The following is a 20,631-nucleotide window of genomic DNA, read 5'->3' on the forward strand; positions in this document are numbered from 1 at the left end:
TACACCCCCCCCCCCCCAAGACACAGCTGAGATCCTCATTCACTGCTCAGTCCTAATCCCTGCTTGCACTGCACCAGTCTTCATTCTGTATTGCATAGGGATCACTGGTCCTTACTACTCTGTTCTAGTTACTGCTTTTAAACCATTTGCCCATGGTCTGCTTAGCTTTCCAATTTAGCCCAAATACAAATTTGCAGCGCAGGCTCTTCAAATTGCTGGTTTCAGCCACTGGGTGCCAGACGCACTTGAAAGGGTTTTTGATATGGTGCCTTTCTTGGCTTCTTTGATCTGGTCATAATTTAACCTCATCATGATACCCAACTCTACCCTTGACTGTTGCTTTGGTCTGATGACTAGAAATGACTATGTCTATTACCAATGGAGACTTCCCAAACACTTCAGTTATTTTAACTTTAGGGACAGTATGAAAGTTACAGGGTTTGGGGGTTTTTTTGACTGGAAAATTGAGCTTTTCTCTTGTCTCCCCTGTACTCAAAACCACTTGTGTTAATTCTGATCAAATCTGAATAAACGCTAAGACTGTAAGCATAAATTATAAATGTTGACGTGTCTACTCAGGAATGTATGGAAAAAGGTTCTGTTTCTTGCTGTATTCTGACATTTTTTATTATATCCACCTGATGTTTGCGTAGATAAGCACCACTGCATAAGATCTTTGAAGTGCAAAATAAAGCCAATGATATTATAGAAGCACATGGCAGTCTGATCTATAAGATACATGAATGTCAGTTTGGTAAAACACAGAGTTTAAAAAGAAACAGAAACCACTAAAAATGAGAGCTGCTGCTCACTGCAAACAGAATTCTTAGGTGGGTCACATCATCCAGCTGCAGAAAGATCTAAGATTTTGGAGCAACAACACACGCAATGACACATGCCCTGACATAATAATAAGATTGTTTTCAACACATGGACATCTGGGGCAAAAGAGTGCAGGCTGCTTAAGCCTTTCCTCAAGAACTGGACTTTTAACCAGATGGCTGGACATTTTTTTTTTTCTTTCCTATGGAGTGCTTAGAACTATTTATTATTTCACTGTTTGCAATGGAGAAGTCACTGTTGTTAACAGATGCCTTTCCGTTAGGGTACCAGACGTCTCACACTTCCCACTGTTACACAACTTTTCAACTGGAATAACAGAGGCCTGTTCATTTCTAAACTGCTTAAAATTAGCTAAAAACTGCAACTTATGGCCAGCACTTCAGGTGGCTTAGTCCTGTTTCAAGTCAAGGGCTTTTGAACTTCAGCTCCAGTTCACTGGAGCCAAGGAACCCTGTCTTCACTCAGCATCTTACTGCAAAGAGCTAAGCATCGCATGGTATGCAGCTCAGAGACTTCAGATTGTTCATTTACCTAACTGTGAATTCCTATTTGTGAGTCAGAACTGTTCAGCTTGAAAGCCACTGTAATTAAACTGACATGCCATTCACTGACCTTGGCATAATCCTAATGAGATCTAAGTCACAGACAACAATTACTGGAAAAATAGAGGTACGGTTCAAACAAAGCAGAAAGTACTAACATTTTCCGTGAGCAAGATCAATGTACTATACAGTAGAGAAACATAATAAACCGCTTTATCAGCTAAGTCTCTTTATCCACCACAAAAAGTGGCTTGTACCTGGACAGTACATTTGGCAACAGAATCAGGCAAACAAATTACTCTAGGAGATTAATTGACTGCAAACTAAGGCCTTTACAGCATTTCTTTCAACAAACAAAACACAATGCAGGCATGCCTTTTAAAAAAGTCATTAATCAATAGTACTCCAGAGTCAGCTGAGTTTTGTAGTTACTATTGTACACTGGCAGGTGAGGAAAAGCCACTTATCCATGCTGCTGTCATACCCATCGATGGTCTTCCACTCAAAGTGAGAAGTCAGTTTTGTTCTCTCTTTGAAAGGTTATCACCCTCGAAACACAGAGGTATTTTCTTCTGCTTATAATTAACTGAAAAATGTATTTTAAAAGAAGGTTACCATTTGGTGGGTTTCTACAGCAACGCAGAAAAACCTTCCAAGTTTAAGAATGCTTTTGTATTGCTTATGTCAGGTTTTATATCAAAAACTGAAAATATGTTTAGTATCTTAATAAAACAAAGAGTTGTTAAACAGATACTCTAGGATTAGCATAAAAAAATAATGACATTGTTAAGCAATAACAGCCATTTTTATTAGAAAAAGTCAAATGACAGGATACCATATGCTGTCCTGTTATTTTGGCCTATTTGGCCTTATTTACAGTGTACAAATCTACTTGCCAGTTAGAATTTTAATGCAAGTTTACCAAGATGAGTCTTGTTAACACAGTCAGCTTTAGTTATTCTTAGAGGGTATGGTGACACTTGGGACTTGAATTCTGCTAGATGGTATAATTCCTCAAATAGATGACAGAAAAACGTGATCCTCCCCAACATGTGGGCATTCTGAAACATCACAACTTAAGCCAAAGGGCATCCACACTAAACCTAACATACCTTCATTACCACAAACCATGAAGACCATATACTTGACAGCCAAGATTGAGATATTTTGTTTGCTATTCTAACAGACAGCAAATGGAGCCAATGTGTTTTACACAAGAGATATTTTATGAAGAGATGTTTATAACAAACAAAAATTGAGCTTTCTGAAATTGCAGTTCTCAAAAAATCAAAATGGCTGTTTACACACACCTTATGAAGCAAAACAGGTTTTAAACAGCTTCTTTACAAACATAAGAATGTGATTCATAACTAGCTCCAGAGTCTAACACATGCACTTGTTTTGAAAGCCTACAAGGTCAAACCTCACATTTCCTGGGATGAATCCCCTGTGAGATAGGTGTATGGGCCACGCACTATACACCTGTGTGCTTGTCAAGAGGAATCTCATTAACTTTTCTTGAATAATGAAACAATTTCATGACAAAATCCACCTGACCACCTGAATACCACCAGTAAGTTGTTCCAAGCGCTAATGACATTTTCCTCAGGAGGCCATGATTGAGGATGGTCAGGTATTTCACTGTGAAGTGCTCAGTGTCCTACAGAAAATGTAGCAGAAACATCCAGGGTATCTTTGTGGCAAGGACAGTGATCAAGCTCTTTGCTGCTTCCCTACCCTTCCACCTCATTTCTCACCTCAGCCACAAAGCTGTTACCCATGATCAACAGTTGATTTATAGCAAGGTTCAGTTTTTGAACCATGGGACCAATGTATAAATTTAGTAGTATCAAATACATTTTACAAGATCATGATTAACTAGGAGAAAATACAGGGGTTTTTTCCTAGCAAAATGTTCCAGAATTTTCTTTATAAAAAACCTGGGTTAATCTACAAAAATTGCCAAAGATTTTAAAAACCAAGCTTATTGAAAACCATCCAGGATATTTTATGATTCTGACAGTTCCTTCTCATACAAAGTCAACAGGTACACTTGCAAGTCATCAAGATACTAACACTACACAAGTTACTACCTATTAGGTGAGTTGTAGTATACTGTACGTATACAACCTGTCTATTCCAAATGCAAAGTAAAATGCATATCTGACCTCAAGAGCTGTAGGTAAGTGTTCAAAAATTATGATTTACCATGGCTTGGCAGGTGGCCAGTCACATGCAAAGTTGTTATTTCGATTTCAAATACAATAATTTGAAATAGAATGCCCATAGCCGTAGATTAGCTCACCACCTGACACTACAAAATCTTGCATATATTTATATCAGCAAATAAAGAAAGCTACAGTATTTTTTCCTAACTTGAGAAGTTGTTCATCAGCTCTTCATATCAACAACTCAAAGAAGCTTAAAAGACCAAACATTGCTACCAGCTCTAGTATGACCAGAACCAGGAGACAGAACCTCTGAACGGAGCATTTTATGTTATCCTGCAGGCTAATACAGATTAAAATATTCAAAGAAAATAAATACATAAATAAAACAAATAAATAAATAACTACAAACTAATGTAAGCTCCTTACCAGGGACAGATGTGCTTCGTTTACTGTTTTAGCTTTCCCAAAACATATGTGACTTTTGCACACGCGTCAAATAATTAACAACTTCCTGTGCACTTTAAGTAACGTTTCAATTATTTTCTTCATCTTCTTTTGTGTGTGAAGTGGTGACTGTTTGGGGAGCAGGGTGTCATGGCAATGACACAATGTTTTATCAGATCATGACCTTGAAAAAACTAAATTAGTGTTAATTTATAGAATGGAAAATTATTTTTCCAGGACTCATGTCAAAATATGTTTCATTGTAAATATTTTAATCAGCTTAAAAAGAAGAGCCTATCTGTTAATAAATTAGATCCCAGTTCATAATGAGAAATTGCATTTTGTCAGAACTTTTAACTTCAGAAGGAAAAACATGCAGATTCTGGTAAGTCTATTGATAAAGCAAGCCAAAATATTGAATGAGTTAATGCAAAGAACCCCAAGTAGCATTCAAAAATGTGAGGAGTTCAAGCTGTTTAATTCAGCTTAGTCCTACCATGCAAAGGGGTTTTTAAAAGTAGGAGGTTTTTTTTAAAAAAATATGCTTTTCAATAAAAATGAAAACTCATGGAATACATAGCACCACATGGTATATACACTAAACCTGTAGTAATGAGTCAGATTCTAAAACACTGACAAAGCATTTCTTGTATCTCCCATGGTGTCCCTCTAGAGGTAAAACAGAATAATGGAGTCTGTGATTTTCTTCAGAACTTAATAAAGATGACATTGTTTGTATGGCTCATGTCACTAGTCCACTGAGGGAGTCTCTCAGTATGACTAAGACTGTACTAATTATGGTCTTACACGACAGCAGCGAGCTGACTCTGCCTAAACTCGGAGCTTGCTGAATACGTGCCAGAACAGATCCAAATACAACCTATTGATGATTAGTGTTGTGGACTGCTCCAACTACACAGAATTTCACAAGGACTGTGAAATCTTCACAACTAATATAAAATTACTTAATCCTGTCTATAAAGGTTGAAAATTGGAAAAAAAAATGCTAATCACATAAAACAAGAATAGCCAAAACTTGTGGGTTTTGTTGCTGCATTTTTACTGCAACAACTTCTCATAGTTATTCATTCTTATCTAAACAGTTCACTCCTACCTTTTGTTTCTCTTCAAAAACTCCTAATATCTTGGAGCTAAAACTGTATCAGAACTTCAGTCATGGAAATCTCCAGGGGCTGGATGAACACAGTTTCTCCTTCCTATAAGCAAACAAGAATACCCATTATTCAGCTCACTTTAGTCTTCTCCCTAGGTTCAGAGAGCGGCTAGGCATACCATTTTCTTGCTGACCAGATACAATTTTTGCTTGATGATACGGAGGGTCTGTCACACCAGCAAAACACAGCAAAAACTAGAAGGATACTAACATTTTAGCTTCATCTACAAAAGCCTGTGGTGATGGATTCAGTGACCCATCTCTTCTTACATAACAGAAAAAAGTAAAGTACCCAGATACTAGTATGATGAAGGAGGTATAAGAACTAAAGTTAAACAGAGCCTGATATGATGAGTTCATTTTTGCTGTCTTCTAAGCCCTGCAAAGACTATCTGCAACATATGACCACTATGTCTCTTGCATTGATAAGCATAAAAGAAATGAAAAAAAAAAAAAAATCCAAAGCTTTTCACTATGGGTGGCTGAAGGATGAGCTGAGAAGATGAGTTTCCAAAGATGCCATCACCATTTGTTAGGCTGTGCAATGATTCAGACTCAGGATTTGAGATTAGTTTGCATTTAGCAGTCCTTCAGCAACTCTCGACAACCAAAAGCAGAAGTACCAGACCTCTGCCTTCAGAGGAAATGTCAGCTCTCACAAATACTCATTACAGACTTTTGAGAACTTTATCACAATTAAAGCAGATCAACAATCTTGCAGATGGCTTGCTTTTATTTTGGAACCAAATTCTCCACTGATTCACTGAAGTGCCATGTTCCCATTCCAGGCTTCACAGAGATCATTTAACTGAGAGTTAAACAGTCTATGAGTTTAACTGGTGATAAGCTGTATATTTTCAATCATTCTGCCTTCAGAACTGTCAATTGTAATTATTTCTACAGTATTTACTCAATCTGTATGTCTCTTTCCTTGAGATGCAATGTGATAATTGACTTTCTTCACTGGTGCAGACATAAAATCAGTGTCATAACTTAGCAGCTCACATTGTTAATTTACACAATGGATTCAGACCACATTTGTCCAGGCATTCAAAAGCCGAGTCCTTGTGAGTCAGTCAGAACTGAGCAGCCTTGTTTCTCAACAGTGACTTGTTCTTAAAAGGACTCTCAATAATCTCAGCAGTCTCAACATAAATACTCCTTATTTCAGTTTATGTATGGCCCACCCCTTTAAACTAACAAAGCAGGTCTCATGTTCATGCCATCTACCAACTTCTGTAACAGATTACCATCAAATATCTTAAATAAGGTTCAACAACTGTGTCTGAATCACTTGGAAATTGTACAATCACAGGACTGAAACTTTGTCATACCAACTATGTAAAGCCACTGGAAATAAATCCATGCATTTTTGCAAGCAGGTAAAGCAGGCTTTTTGAGGAACAAAAGAAGCCTTGTCTTTTTTAATTATGTGACGACTCCTAATTAGAAGCAAGGATTTTTTATTGTCAGCCCAGATAAGCTTGTTTGCATAGCTGTAATTTCTTAAAAGAGAAATCTGAATGTTACTAGGAAAATATATCCATCAGCATTACAGCAGACCTAGAAGAAGAATAGTGTCATTGCTTGATGTTTACATCTGATTAACCTTGGAGTTAACCTTGCAATTCTGCAAATGTTAAACAGTAAAGAATATAGAAAAGAGCAAAAGCAATTTAATCATGTTTGGATGCATTTATAGAAATGTACCAAGAGTACCCATAAATCCACGTTGCCATCTTTGCCTTGAGCTTGTGCCAGCTGGATTGAGTGCACCCTCAGTCAGTTTGCAGGTGACCCCAAGTTGGGTGGGAGTGTTGATCTGCTCGAGGGTAGGGAAGCTCTGCAGAGAGACCTGGACAGGCTGGAGCCATGGGCTGAGGCCAACTGCAGAAGTGTCCATAAGGCCAAATGCCGGGGGCTGCCCTTGGGCCACAACAACCCCCAGCAGCGCTACAGGCTTGGGAAGGAGTGGCTGGAGAGCTGCCAGTCAGAGAGGGACCTGGGGGGGTGATTGACAGCCGGCTGAACAGGAGCCAGCAGTGTGCCCAGGGGGCCAAGAAAGCCAATGGCATCCTGGCTTGTGTCAGCAATAGCGTGGCCAGCAGGGACAGGGAAGGGATCTGACCCCTGTACTGGCACTGGTGAGGCCGCACCTCGATTCCTGTGTTCAGTTTTGGGCCCCTCACTCCAAAAAGGACATTGAATGACTCGAGTGTGTCCAGAGAAGGGCAACGGAGCTGGTGCAGGGTGTGGAGCACAGGTCGTATGGGGAGCGGCTGAGGGAACTGGGGGGTTTAGTCTGGAGAAGAGGAGGCTGAGGGGAGACCTCATCGCCCTCTACAGCTTCTGAAAGGAAGCTGCAGAGAGCTGGGTTTGAGCCTCTTTTGCCTAGTAGAAAGCGACAGGACAAGAGGGAATGGCCTCAAGTTGCGCCAGGGAAAGTTCAGATTAGATATTAGGAAGCATTTCTTTCCAGAAGGGGTTGTTGGGCGTTGGAATGGGCTGCCCAGGGCAGTGGTGGAGTCCCCATTCCTGGAGGTGTTCAAGAGTAGGGTCGATTTAGAGCTTAAGGATATGCTGTAGGTGGGAACTGTGCTAGGCGAACGGTTGGACTAGATGATCTCCAGGGTCCTTTCCAACCTAGATAATTCTGTGTGTGATTCTGTGTGTGATGACCAATAGAAACCATTCAAAGAGGGAGAAGAGGGAGGGAGACTATTTATAACAACTCTTTGTATCAAGCACACTGCTTTGTGGACAGATGAAGAACATTACCTTTCAACATTTCATGAAGAAACAGCTCTTAAAAAATATTTTTTTACTGCAGTGACATCTCTCTAAAATGACTCACTTGTGATCTTGAGCTTTGTAATGATGCATGTTATTCTCAAGATCTTAGTACCCACGGAATAAAGTTGCTATATATCCTTTAAAATGATGATTCAAGAAAGTATCAAACCTAAATCACACTAGTCTTTAATAGACAGGAAAAACAAGCATTCTGAGTACATAAAAGTGGTATCAGAAAACAATCACCATGTGACTATTCCAACATTTAGCAAATTCAGACAGAGCTGAGTACCACAGCAGTTCTAGACAAGTCACAGCACTCTCACTAGCTCCTCTTTCTGAATTTCCTTTTCACAGTTAGTTCAGCAGTCTACACAGAAACAGACCGCACCTTCACAGTGACCACCTCTAAAAATACCTCCCTGTTTCCATGCAGCTTTATTCAGAAAGGTTTTTTCATCAGTTGTTCAAGCCCTGTTAACGCAAGATCAACAGCAATTACATTTCTGTAAGAGAGGACTCCACTGCACTAGCTGTATTGGCAATATCCCTGTCCAGGGAGCCTATTAAACCATTTATAGGGAGACTCCACTATAATCCTGTTCTGAACAATGCTTAATCTTTATGGTGTCTAAGTCCTTTGGAAGCCTACCCTGCAAGTATCTGTCTGTAAAAGTACATAAGCTTTTAGCATCTGCTGAATGCTGCTCCAGCTAATTGAGACTACAGTGGCAGTAAAATAGAATTGCTTAAGGGATCAGAATGAATCAAGCTGATTTTTGACTTCCTTGGTGTTTGGACTACTGTGCCTGAGGCTGAGGGGAGACCTCATCCCTCTCTGGAAGTACCTGAAAGGATGCTGCAGTGAGGTGAGTGTCAGTCTCTTCTCCCAAGTAAGAAGTGGTAGGATAAGAGTAAACAGCCTCAAACTGTTTACAGGACCAGGGGACGTTTAGATTGGGTATTAGGAAAAATTTCTTCACTGGATATATTATCAAGCACTGGAAGTATTTAAAAGCCCTGTAGATGTGGTGATTAGGGACATGACTTAGTGATGGACTTGACAGTGCTAGGATTATAATTGGACTCAATGATCTCTAGGGTCTTTTCCAACCTAAATGATTCTGTGATTCTATGTAAATATGCGTATAAACCAGTGTTCAAGACATGTCATTGAAATCAATGGAATCACTAAGTGGTGTGGATTCTGCCTGGAAGAATCTCACCAGTCTGTGAGACTACTGCTGTGTATCTTACCCTTTAAAAATTCTGATGATTAGTCCCTTCTCTTGAGTCCTTTAAACATTAAGACAGTAAAAAACATTAAGACGGTAAAAATACCTTAAACTAAATCTGAGTGCTGAAGAAAATGTCAAATACTTTAGCATGTCAAAATGCTTCAGAATATATTTGCATTTTGTTTGCAACATATTTAACTAGTGTGATCATATATGCACAAAAAGGTATGTGGCATTTTTCCATTTCTTAATTATTCTGCACAAATAATCCAGTGACTGTTCTATGATGTTTAATACTCAACATTTGTTTTTAAAGCCTATGTTCACAGCTAAACCATCAGACTCAGATGTCTGTGAAGTTCTCCACAGAGCTCCAGAAGCATTAAATAAACCTCTAATCCTTAGGAAATCAGTGTCAGTCACCTGAATAAAAGCTGACAGTGTGTTTACCTTTGCTTAAAACTGTATTTCCTCTCTGAAGAAGTAACACTGCAATGCACAGTATAATCTATTAACTAGTTCCCTCTATTGCTCTCTTCCTTTCTTTAAAACAAAATCGTGTTTTCTGGGAATGGTTTTTGTCTGTTTTTGTGTGACTGTGTCATAACTTGCATTTTCCCATCAAATATTGTTAGGCTTTTCTATTAGTAAATGGAAAGCTTCAGAATTTACTCACTCCGTTCCTGGTATAGGTCCATCCATCAACAAAACAGGGATGCTGAAAGTGCGAAGTGAAACTGGCAGAAAACAGAAGGTATCTAAAAATATTTTATGGCCTGGAGAACAATCCAATTTCCAAATACTTCAAGCAGAAATGCTCCACAACCTCAGCATTAGCCCCCCAGCTTTGCATTCAAATGTTTTTCTGGTTTAAAACCCTGGTATTAAAAAAAAAACACCAACCAAAAAAACCCACCAACAAAACCAAATCCAACCTCTAAATTTTCTGCAGTTGAAATTTTGACAGATACAAAGTTTGATCTGGGATTCCACAGTTCATGTAGATGAAATTTTTAAGGGTGCTTAATTTTTTTAGTTTACCATTTATTTATAGTTTGGTTCAGCAATGAAAAAAAATCTCAACAATGTTGAATTAAAATTATGCTACAGAGAAATGAAAATAAACAAAATATAAGCTTTGTGCCTTTCCACAAGCACAAAGAGGTAATAAATTAGAAACATTTCCACACAAATGCAAGTGTTTATGAAATTAGGAATGTTCATTGTTATTTTTGGATACTTCATGTTCTGGATTAGAGTGAAACTAAAAAGATGTCTGTTTGCAAAAGTTCATTAAAAAACCTGTCTTAAATTTTCCAAAATCTAAGTCAAAAGGCAAGAAAACCTCGTTCAAATACTTAACAGGAGATATTAATTAGAAGAACAAGAATAAAACTAGGGGTTTCATAAATTTTATTCAGTAACATAAGACATGGTTCTCTGGCTATCATTTTTCACTATCATCAGTTCTACATCTGCAGGTAGAAGGGAGTTTTCTTTGCATTTTTTTGCATGCATAAAGAGATGATTTGATATTAAAAGTCAGTACTTCAGATATCATAAGCCTTTAAGTGCTCACTGAACTCTAGTGGAAACTGTGCATCTTAAGCAGTCACAGGAAAAGCACGTATCATTACATTTTGAACTATGGACACATTATATATGTCACACTGAAAGAATAATATTTAAAAAGCATTAGTACCGTTGCTGAGACGTAAGATTTATCAGCTTGGGCTAGATGCCATCTGGTGTGATCACATGAATTTGAGCTGTTTGTGGAGGCACACCCACAATTCATATTTTGTGTTTCCTTTAAACAGTTAAAACATCTTAACCGAAACCAGTAGGTTATTAAGACTGCACAAACTTGTGAGAGTTAGGAAGTCTTAGCTTTATGGTTGCAAATTAAAACTCAGCTTTTCTGTGTCTATACCCCATGATATACATCATCTCATATATCTCTGCCTTTTCCATGGTATTTCTGTTTCAGTTAAGTTACTGAATTAGTGAAGAAATAGACAATGGGCAACTATAAACTTGGTGATTCTACAATTAAATTACTGTTCTTTTAACATTGGTTAAGACTAGGTGCTTGATTGCTACTTTAGCATAGTGAAAAACTCTTCAGCAAGCATGTAAGCAAAAATTCAAAAATTTTTATAGTTTCTATTTTGTCAGTACTTCAGTGCAATATAGGATTTGATATGGCCTTTCCTCATCATCAAGAAATAGTGATATGTGCTGTACATAAAATATATATTAAACTACCTATATAAGACACCATATGAAGGCACATCACCAAAGTCTGAAGACAGAAAAAAATTCCCAATCTTTTTTACAGAATGCATTTTTGCTTTTAATCAAAATTTCATCTTGAACACCATCTTTGTAGCACATTCTTCAAATATCACACACACACACACACACACACACACACACACACATCTACCTAAATACTTATGCTCACCCAAAGATATTTACCTATGTCTCAAAAAAGGATTATATGTTTTAAGTTTTATGTTCTTTTTTTTTTTTTAACCAGACCTTCTGTTTTACAAGCTTAGTGGACTGATGTGCTGTGGAATGATTTCAGCTACTCAGCAGATGTTGAATGGATGATGCTTCAAATCTGACAGGAATACTAGCAATTTTACTGGTTTGAATCACACCAAGCAGCTGTGATAAAAAGTGCAGTATATGTATTACTATCCCATACTTTGAAAAAATAATTGCATTGTGCTGAAGCATAGCTCAGAATTTACAGAAAGCAGAAAGATTGAAATTGCTTTCAAAAGGGGAAGCATTCCTAGTGTGCCTGAATGAAACTGCAAAGAGAGAGCCTGAAATTTATCTCTAACAACATGCTGTTGCTATTTGCACCAGATTAAATATACTAAACCTACTGTTTGCATAGCATGACAATAAGGCTAATTAAGTACCTCTTATTGCAGCTGAACTTGAAAAGTACAAAAATACTATAAAAGAAGGAACACTGAGTAGAAAATAAGATCACAGGTACAGCCAAAGAGAGCAAAAGGTCAGCATTTGCCAATTGCTACTGTGAAGTTTCTACAGCTACCGGGAATTCTCTTTTATTCTAATCCAGAGGAAATCTGAGGGAACCTCAGATACCATTGTGTGGTAACCGCTGGTAAACGCTTCAGATCTTATCTCAACCACTGGTGTACTAACTGCTTGCATTTCAACAACAATTTTTCATTCACTTCTTTAACTTCTTCCTACAAAGTTCAAGCTAATGCATAGATCAATAAATAAACACATTGGAATGTGCCATACCCACATATAGACAAGTTTAGGAATAGACACCACATATATATTACCATGTCATGAATACATTTTTTTAGTCTTTAAACCAGGTCAGTGAAAAGAAGATACATTCCAGATGCAGTAAATTGGAATAGAACCTGATGTTTTAATGAACAGTAATGGAGCCCAATACATTTTAACAGATATTTAATGAATTCCTATTCTAAATAAGTCAACTTCAGGTGAGGTCTCCTGCATGCAGGTACTCTTCCAACTTCACAAATTTCCATGTAAGAAAGCAAGGCCAAGCATAGACACCTACTTTGGCTTCTCATATTAAATAAAATGCAGGACTCCATGAAATTCATGCATTTTAAAATTAAAGTGCATTTTTTTAGAACAAGAACCAATCTTCTAAAAATGGGCAGGAATGAAAAATACACCATGATTTTTCAGTACACAGAGAATGTATATTGTATCAAATTGCCAAAAGCTTTGCAGCTGCAGCAGCAAATTCATTAAAGCTGGAAAAAAGGAGCCTGATTCACAGAAAAATACAATATGAAACAAATTTGTGAGGACCAGTATGCAATTATTTTCCACTCCACCCTAGTTACCTTTGTACAGAGGGACAAATACATTCTGAGTTTCTGACCTTTAGAATGCTTGACTTTTATTTTGGATATGATTATCATGATTGTCACATGTTTTTATGTGCTGCTATCTGATTAATACTCACCCTAGAACACTTTTATCTTGCAGAAACTAAGAAACTGTTCATCTAGAACAAGAAGGAACTAATGACTAGAGTATTGCTTGTTACTATAGTTTATCACTTCAAATTTTTGTTACATAGATAAACAGAAACTAGTTCAGATGTGGCAAAACAGATGCTGAGGTCAAAGGAATATTCTGCTTGGCTCTGATACTAACTATAAGCACATCAAGTACTGCAGTCCTAGCTGTTCTTCAAGTCTCCTTCTCAAATTGATTTAATCATCACAGAGGGATAACAGAGAATAATAAAACAATTTTATGAATTTCATCTTATAACTAGTTGTGTGTCTGATTCCACATTTTCTCTATTAGCATTACAATAAAACAACTTAGAAATAACCCTGACCTTGCAACCTTACCTGACCCTGACCTTATTACTAAAACCTTGCAAATCTTGCTGAACTATCGCAACAACCCACTGGGATATACAACACAGTATAATACACTTTCTGAAAGTAAGTCAGCTGCACAGAAACAAATACTGCATGATAAATATACTGACTAGGACCATTGCAATATATGCTTAATGAGAAGATTGTTTCTTGCAAAACGTTAGGAACCATCAACACATACAATACGCACACAATGACTAGTGTGTGACGTCACTAAGGTGACTAGTGTAACTTCCTGCCTTTGATTATAGGATGTCTTGATATGTTATATTAAGATAGTTCCTCCCAAAGACCTATTACTTCCCCTATGTTCTCTGTAGTAAATCTGGTTGGTTCATGAAAATAATAGATGTGTATTTGCCATTTTTCCATCCCTGCTTGCTCTACTAGACTGACTCTTACTAGTCTACAAACTGCAGTGGATGTAGACTTTCACTTTATAGTGACCTTAAAGACAGAGGCATCCTAAACACAGAACCAGGAAATATATTAGAGAAAGACCCCAGGTGCACAAATACAAATTATGAATGGATTGTTTTGATTTATCACTGAAATGCATAAATTCATACAGGTTTGGTAAAACGTTTCTGATTTCTGATCTCTTTTGCATAATTTTTTGTTCATACTTCGCAATCAGCTTGCCCTGTGTGTCCTCCCTAATACCTCACATAATATTTAAGGTTTAAAACCTTAAATTGTATTCATATGATTGTAAATTTCACTGCTTGGTGAGGAAGTTATGAAGTCTGGATGAAGTACAGTTTCCTAAATATACTGAGAGACTTCCAGACCATGGCCCCTCGGCATTAGAAAACCAAATACATTTTTCCAAACGCACATAATTTGCAAACCGGTAAAGGAAAAAAGCGGCAAGCTGTTTCACTCAAACTCTGCTAAAGAATGCCATTTCTGCATGTTTGTCGCAAGAAAGGGGGGCTATGTTCCAGATTTACACCCACATTATGAGGGTTATCATGTCACCCTGAATATTTCTATATTTCATAACACTTCTAAACAGGAAAGCAAAATAAGCATGTGGCTGCTGCTTCTGATATGCAAACTTTTTGGCACTATCCATCAATACTTGCTGAAGTTCAGTAAAATTAATCATATTTTCTAATGTTTATGAAAGAGTCACTCTTTGAGAAGCCAATATTAGACAGCTCATTTTTTTGTGACACAGCATGGCTTGGCACACACTTTAGGTTTAGTAATCTCAAGAAAGTTATCATATGAAGTACCTTATCTGCTTCAGCATTAACATATTTATAATCAGGGAATAACGATTTCTTCAAAGCTAAGGACTCCTTGAGGAGGCCTCATAATCATTAGAAGGTCACATAAACTTCCTTTCTGAACAGTCAGGGTAGGGAATATAGAGAGCTACTAACACAATATTTTCCCCCAGTCTTACTGGATTCCTCATCATAATTCTCCTACTAGAAAGACCCTGGGTACTCGCATTACTCTTTTTTTCAGTGGTCCTTCTCCATTCCTGCCCTCTTTCTTCATGCTGTTGTCTGTCCTCATTCATTTGCTGATGTCTGTTTCCATCTCTTTTTTTTTTCCATGTGCTGTTCCCTTGAAAAATTACTTTCTTGACTCCTAATAATTTTTTTTTCTCCTTCTCTCTCTTGCTACAAAGCTGACGAGAAATCCCTGAGGAGGAACTGAAATTAATGGTAAACTCCAATCCAGTTTATCTGAAGACCAGAAAAGAGAATATTATGGAATCTAAAAAAAAGATACTTAGAAAGCAAAGACACTGAGCTCAGGCTCTGGTGTGACAAAAGGGAAGGATAAAGAGACTTCTTAGCATCATGACACAATCTCTACCAGGTCCTTTAAATTCCAGAGAGAAATTTGGGAAGATACCTGCTCTCCTTGAAGGATATTGGCCCTTCAAAGTAACAGAAATAAAAGAAAAAAAATTCCTCTATCTACTGTACAAGCAAAAATCTACATCATGGTAAGAAAATTATTCAACTAGGCACACACTTTATATTTCACAACATATAAACAAATATTTTTTCCAATTGAATAATAATCAGCAGTTATTCCTAGAAATTTTATATTAATTGTTTTGTTAGTTTATGATGAGAACAGCACTGATGAGGCTGCTTTCTGCTGACAATAAGGGTAAGCTAATCATCACACAAAATACAGACTATATGTAAGGGCCAATCAAGAATCTGAATTACAGAGATTATAGATGGTTCACAGAGTCTATACATAAACTGAATCTAGGATTTACTAGATAGATTGTTACCTTCTGTGATTATGTATGTGTGATACTGACTTGGAGTGACCCTAAGAAAAACAGCAAGAAAAATATGACTTTGGGGGTTGCATGCTCACTGCTAGAATCTGTGAACAGGTAAATTGTTACGTGTTTTATTCCTAGTATATTAATGGAAACAGGGCTGTGGTCTGTTTTCCGATAGTAATGAAACAACTGCCTTAGAAAATACCAAACTGTTCTCAGTTTCTCATGGTAACACTATGCAAGATCCTGAAAATTCCTCAAGTCAAAAAGGAGTAACATGATGCAAGAATATTTCAGGATAGATTGTGCCATTTATTCTGCAGCCCTTTTTCCACATGTATGCTTCATGCAGGTACTTAAGTACTGATGGTACTTAAGTTTTGCTTTATGAAGTTCTACCACATCACTTTTGCAGTTTACAGTAAAAGTTTATAAATTTAGAAAATAAAATTTTGTCTAATCCTTTCTCTCAGTACATACCAAATTAAAGAATATTTTTCCTTTCTATCTAGGTGGAGAGATGGAGCAGTCATTCATTCACATGGGCTAGTTAAAAAAACACACCATTAACTAGGAAAAACAAAGGCAGAATTACAACTTCTCTATATTTTCATGAATAGTGGAGAGCCTTTTAATGGTAAGAGAGGCAGAATTCAGACTTACTGTGCATTTGTTCGGCTTCTCTCCCGAGTGGACTCTCATGTGAATCAGCAGTTTGTAACGGGCATTAAATGGCTTGTACCTTCGTGGACACCCTGCCCAGAAGCAAGTGAAGTCCTCTCCCTTCCTCTGGTCTATATGGATCTTCTCTATGTGCTGCACAAGTTCCTCTTGCCGGTTACACAGTGCACTGCAGTCAACCCAGTGACAGCCATGCTTGCCATTGAAATGGTCTAGCTCACCATTTTCATCAAGCAGGGAGCCTGGGGCAGAAGGAGGCACAGGCAGCGGGTGAACGTGACTGGGGATGCTGTGTGGATGCCACTGCTGGTGAGCATGGTATGGTGGGGGTGGCCCTTGTGGAGCAGGCGGCGGAAGCAGGGGTGGAGGAGGCATATTGATCGTACGGCCTGATAAGTCATCCAGCTGTTCATTTTTCAGGACATCCACCACCTGGTTGTCCACAGGTGGCACATTCTGCTGGATCACCACATTACCTGTGGCTGCCATCTGCAAGCTGTCTTGCTCTAGCTGCTGCATCTGCTGGCACTCACCAGCCCCATTCTCATTGTACCCTGGGAAGGTGACATTGCCATTAGCCATGACAAGGCCTTTCTGGGCAGTTAGAATTGAGAAATTTTGGGGTCTAAAGCTTCCTCTAACTCCCAAAAAATGTCCGTAGACCTCAGGGTGTGGGGACACGTTTGCTGGTGATGTCCTGGAGTTGTTGATGTAGGCCACCAGAGAGCTTGGGGATGTATGGATGATTGTATTGAATTCAATCCCAATGCTGTCAGAAAGAGGAGATAGAGAGAGTTCTCTCTTTTTGGAGTGGGCTGGTTGAGACCAAGCTGAGGAATGGCAGGGACTAGAATAAGGAGAGTGCTTATTTTCTGTGCCATATAAGTAGGACGGTAACGAGTTAGAGATGCAGTTAGTGGACACAGATGTTCCAGGCAAAAAATTTAGTAAATCTCCCAGTTCGCTGCCATTTTGTAAACCTTGGTCAGGAGAAGCGGAAGGAAGTGTCCTGTACCCATGCAACCACTCTTGCTTAACACTTGAAGTGGACTGACTTTCTGACAAGCCTAATGTAGTAGAGGCCAGAGACTCACATGACAGGAGTGACCTGAAATAAAGGCACGATAAAGTAAGCAAGTTAGACAATACGGCAGTGGTTCTTCTATCTTTACATGCACATAAAATTAAAGAAAGGCTACATGTGAAAAACGTTGTCCCTAATTTTAGATACTCAACTTCAGCACTCTCAGTTAACGTACCAGCAGGCATACACAGGCAATACATACGTAACAAGGTCACTTAGGAAACCAACTTATTTTAAAACTTCAAGATTTTGAAGAAAAGTTGCAGTAAAGGTTCTTGATACATCACTGCAGAAATCAACACAAATTTTATCAACAACTGCGGTGTAAACATGGGTTCTGAAGCCCCATTATGCTCCTGCCTTGTACAAAACTCATATTGACTTGACTACTTTTACTGGCAAAGAATGGGAAGAAAACTGATTAATAAGAAATAAATATTTAACCTGAATGACTTTGTCAATTGTAATGCATACAAATGGTATTCTCTACAGAAATAGCTCACGTTTATAAATACAGATAATATCTAACTTTACAAAACAAACAAAATAAATGAATAATGTAGAAGAACTGGTTGAAGGGGTTTACTTAGTTTTGATTTGATGATGTATCTGCCTCCAAGTCAGCAATCAAAATTTTTCACAAAACTTTAATCTTGCTGTTATCATTTGTTTTTCACAGAATTATTATGAAACTTGTTTGTGCTGCAAATGTCCTCCTGGTAGCTTAAAAAAAGAACCCAAGCTCTTAACAATATTGTTTTCTATAGAAAGGTGAAAAAAGGAAATACAAGAACATCAGGGTCCCTGTTTCATGGCTGCAAATGTTGGGTAGGGACCAAGTCTTTACGTTTCCAGTTCACATCTTGGCAGACTTGAATTTCCTGCCAGCCAGTGGTGTTATTGGTATATTAATTTCTACTTTTAGGGGGTTCTAACAGTAGGAAGAATCATGTATGTAGATAAATCTGGGGATCTCACAGAAACAGAAGCCGCTGCATCTTATGTTTTGGGTGTTAATTTCTGGGTTTATTATTTTCACAACACATTTTTGAATCAGTGGTGGATCAAGTACACAGGAAATTTGGTTTCTCTTCTAAATCTAAAATGTGTTTTTAAGGTGGACAAGTCAATCGCTGCTTCTCAGCTTCTCACATAAAAAATCAAGATGGAAAATGGTTCCTCCTTTCATACAAAGACTTCAGGAGGTCAAAATAACTTAAAAAAAGACAGCTAGTAAGTGCTAATAGGAACCTTAATTACCAGGCATTGAAAAATATTTCTTATACCTCTCAGTAAACAGCATATGAAATATTTACATGCAATAATCCAAAGGGACTGTCACACAGGAAAGAAATAGCGTATCCCTGTTTACAAAGGTAAATTCCTATAGTCAGTTATTTATAATTATTTTACTGCATGGTCTTGTATTGCTACAAACTTCAGATTTCTAAAAGACAAAGTATGCACCATAAAATTAATCTCATCTCTTTCTTGATTCAGACACAGTTACATGAGGCACTTCTACCTACATGACTTTCTTCTCTCTTTTTAATAGGGGAACAAGTTTTGATGTCTAAACAGGGTAAGCAATATTCTGAGTTCTGCAAGATTTTCTTATGGACACTGCTTCAGGAAACATAGATCCATAGGACAGGTCTGTTAAGGCTCATAGTTGCATTGTATGTCTGCATCACAGCCCCACTGCAGTGACCGCAGCTTCAGTGGAGATACACGAAAAAATTAAAGAATTGGTGATAGGCTAAAACTGGAAATCTGAATTCCATTTAAAACAACATGAATCAATCCAAGAGAGCAAGAACAGATCCTAAACAATGGCTGTGGAGATATTCCCAGTGAATATGGCAATATTTACCAAATTCCATGATTTTGCTTGGTAAAGCAACTTTTTCACCTCTGATATCTGTGGATTATCTTTCAATTACATCATCAAATTTGAAAGAATATATGAAAACACCAGGTAAAGTCATTCAGGCAAGAGAAATCTATATAGCTTTCCACAATCAGTTCTAGCTACAGATGTTAAAGCTGCAAAACCGGTGTCTTTGTTATCTTATTCTGCCCACCACACAAGCACTCCTGAGTGGTGGTTTTATTCATTCACTAAATGTCCTGTTCAGACTGAATGTCAGTATAGGGTACTGTTATGGGGGTTCTGTTATTCCATTCAGGTTTAAATAGTACTTTCAAAACAGAGCACGAAGTAAAACACAATTAACATACTGACTACAATTTACACTGAGAGAAATGAGAAAAACGGCATTGCAGTGTCAGGTAAATCTTGTGTAAGACTTAGATCTAAAGGGATCAATATTTATGAAAAAAATGTATTTAGGCTGTTGAGTCTATTACTGCTTTGCTAAGGCACAGTTCATTATAGGGCAGTTAAATCATTAGTTAGTATGCTGTGACCCCAAATACTGATCCACAGTCTTCAACAGAGCAAGAAAAGTAAGTAAGGTTAGATTTTTCCATCCTAGCCTACATATATTTAAATCTGGAAAACATAAATAGAAGATTTTTCTGCCAGTTGAACTATTTAATTTTTTTTCTATGTAGGTGAAAAAAAATCATGCATCAATAAACAGGTCTGGTTTTCTAATGTCAAGAGTTTTAATCAGATGCATAGTAGGACCAGTATCATTCAAAAAGCTACTAAAGCCTAACACAAAGGGAATACCCATCAAAGAAGCTGAAGAAAAAAATGCATTTTCGAAGTCTCATAATAGGACAAAAATGAAAAGTTGGGCCAGAATTTCAAGTATACAGTAAGAGCCAGATAAAATGAAGAAGTTTGGTTCTCACTTAAGCCTCTAAATTCAAAAGTAACAAAGATTCCCATTCCCAAAACAAAGAAAATGCCTTTAAAACCCAGCTCACACTGTGACTAAGTAGTTTTCTGAAAACGAAGGGCCAGCTATACCACCATGCCAGATTCTCA

General features: G+C 37.7%; 1 protein-coding gene across 1 annotated transcript in view; it reads right to left on the reverse strand.

The window, feature by feature from the left end:
• Positions 1-20,631, reverse strand: part of GLIS3 (GLIS family zinc finger 3) — a 172,082-nt gene that overhangs the window by 113,110 nt on the left and 38,341 nt on the right. Inside the window, exon 3 of the mRNA XM_026866816.1 lies at positions 16,571-17,696. Coding sequence (XP_026722617.1) covers positions 16,571-17,696 — 1,126 coding nt within the window. The remainder of the gene's footprint in view (positions 1-16,570; positions 17,697-20,631) is intronic.

This window comes from Athene cunicularia (genome assembly GCF_003259725.1).
Source record: "Athene cunicularia isolate RWA chromosome Z unlocalized genomic scaffold, athCun1 chrZ_part4, whole genome shotgun sequence".
NCBI classification, from domain to species: Eukaryota; Metazoa; Chordata; class Aves; order Strigiformes; family Strigidae; genus Athene; species Athene cunicularia.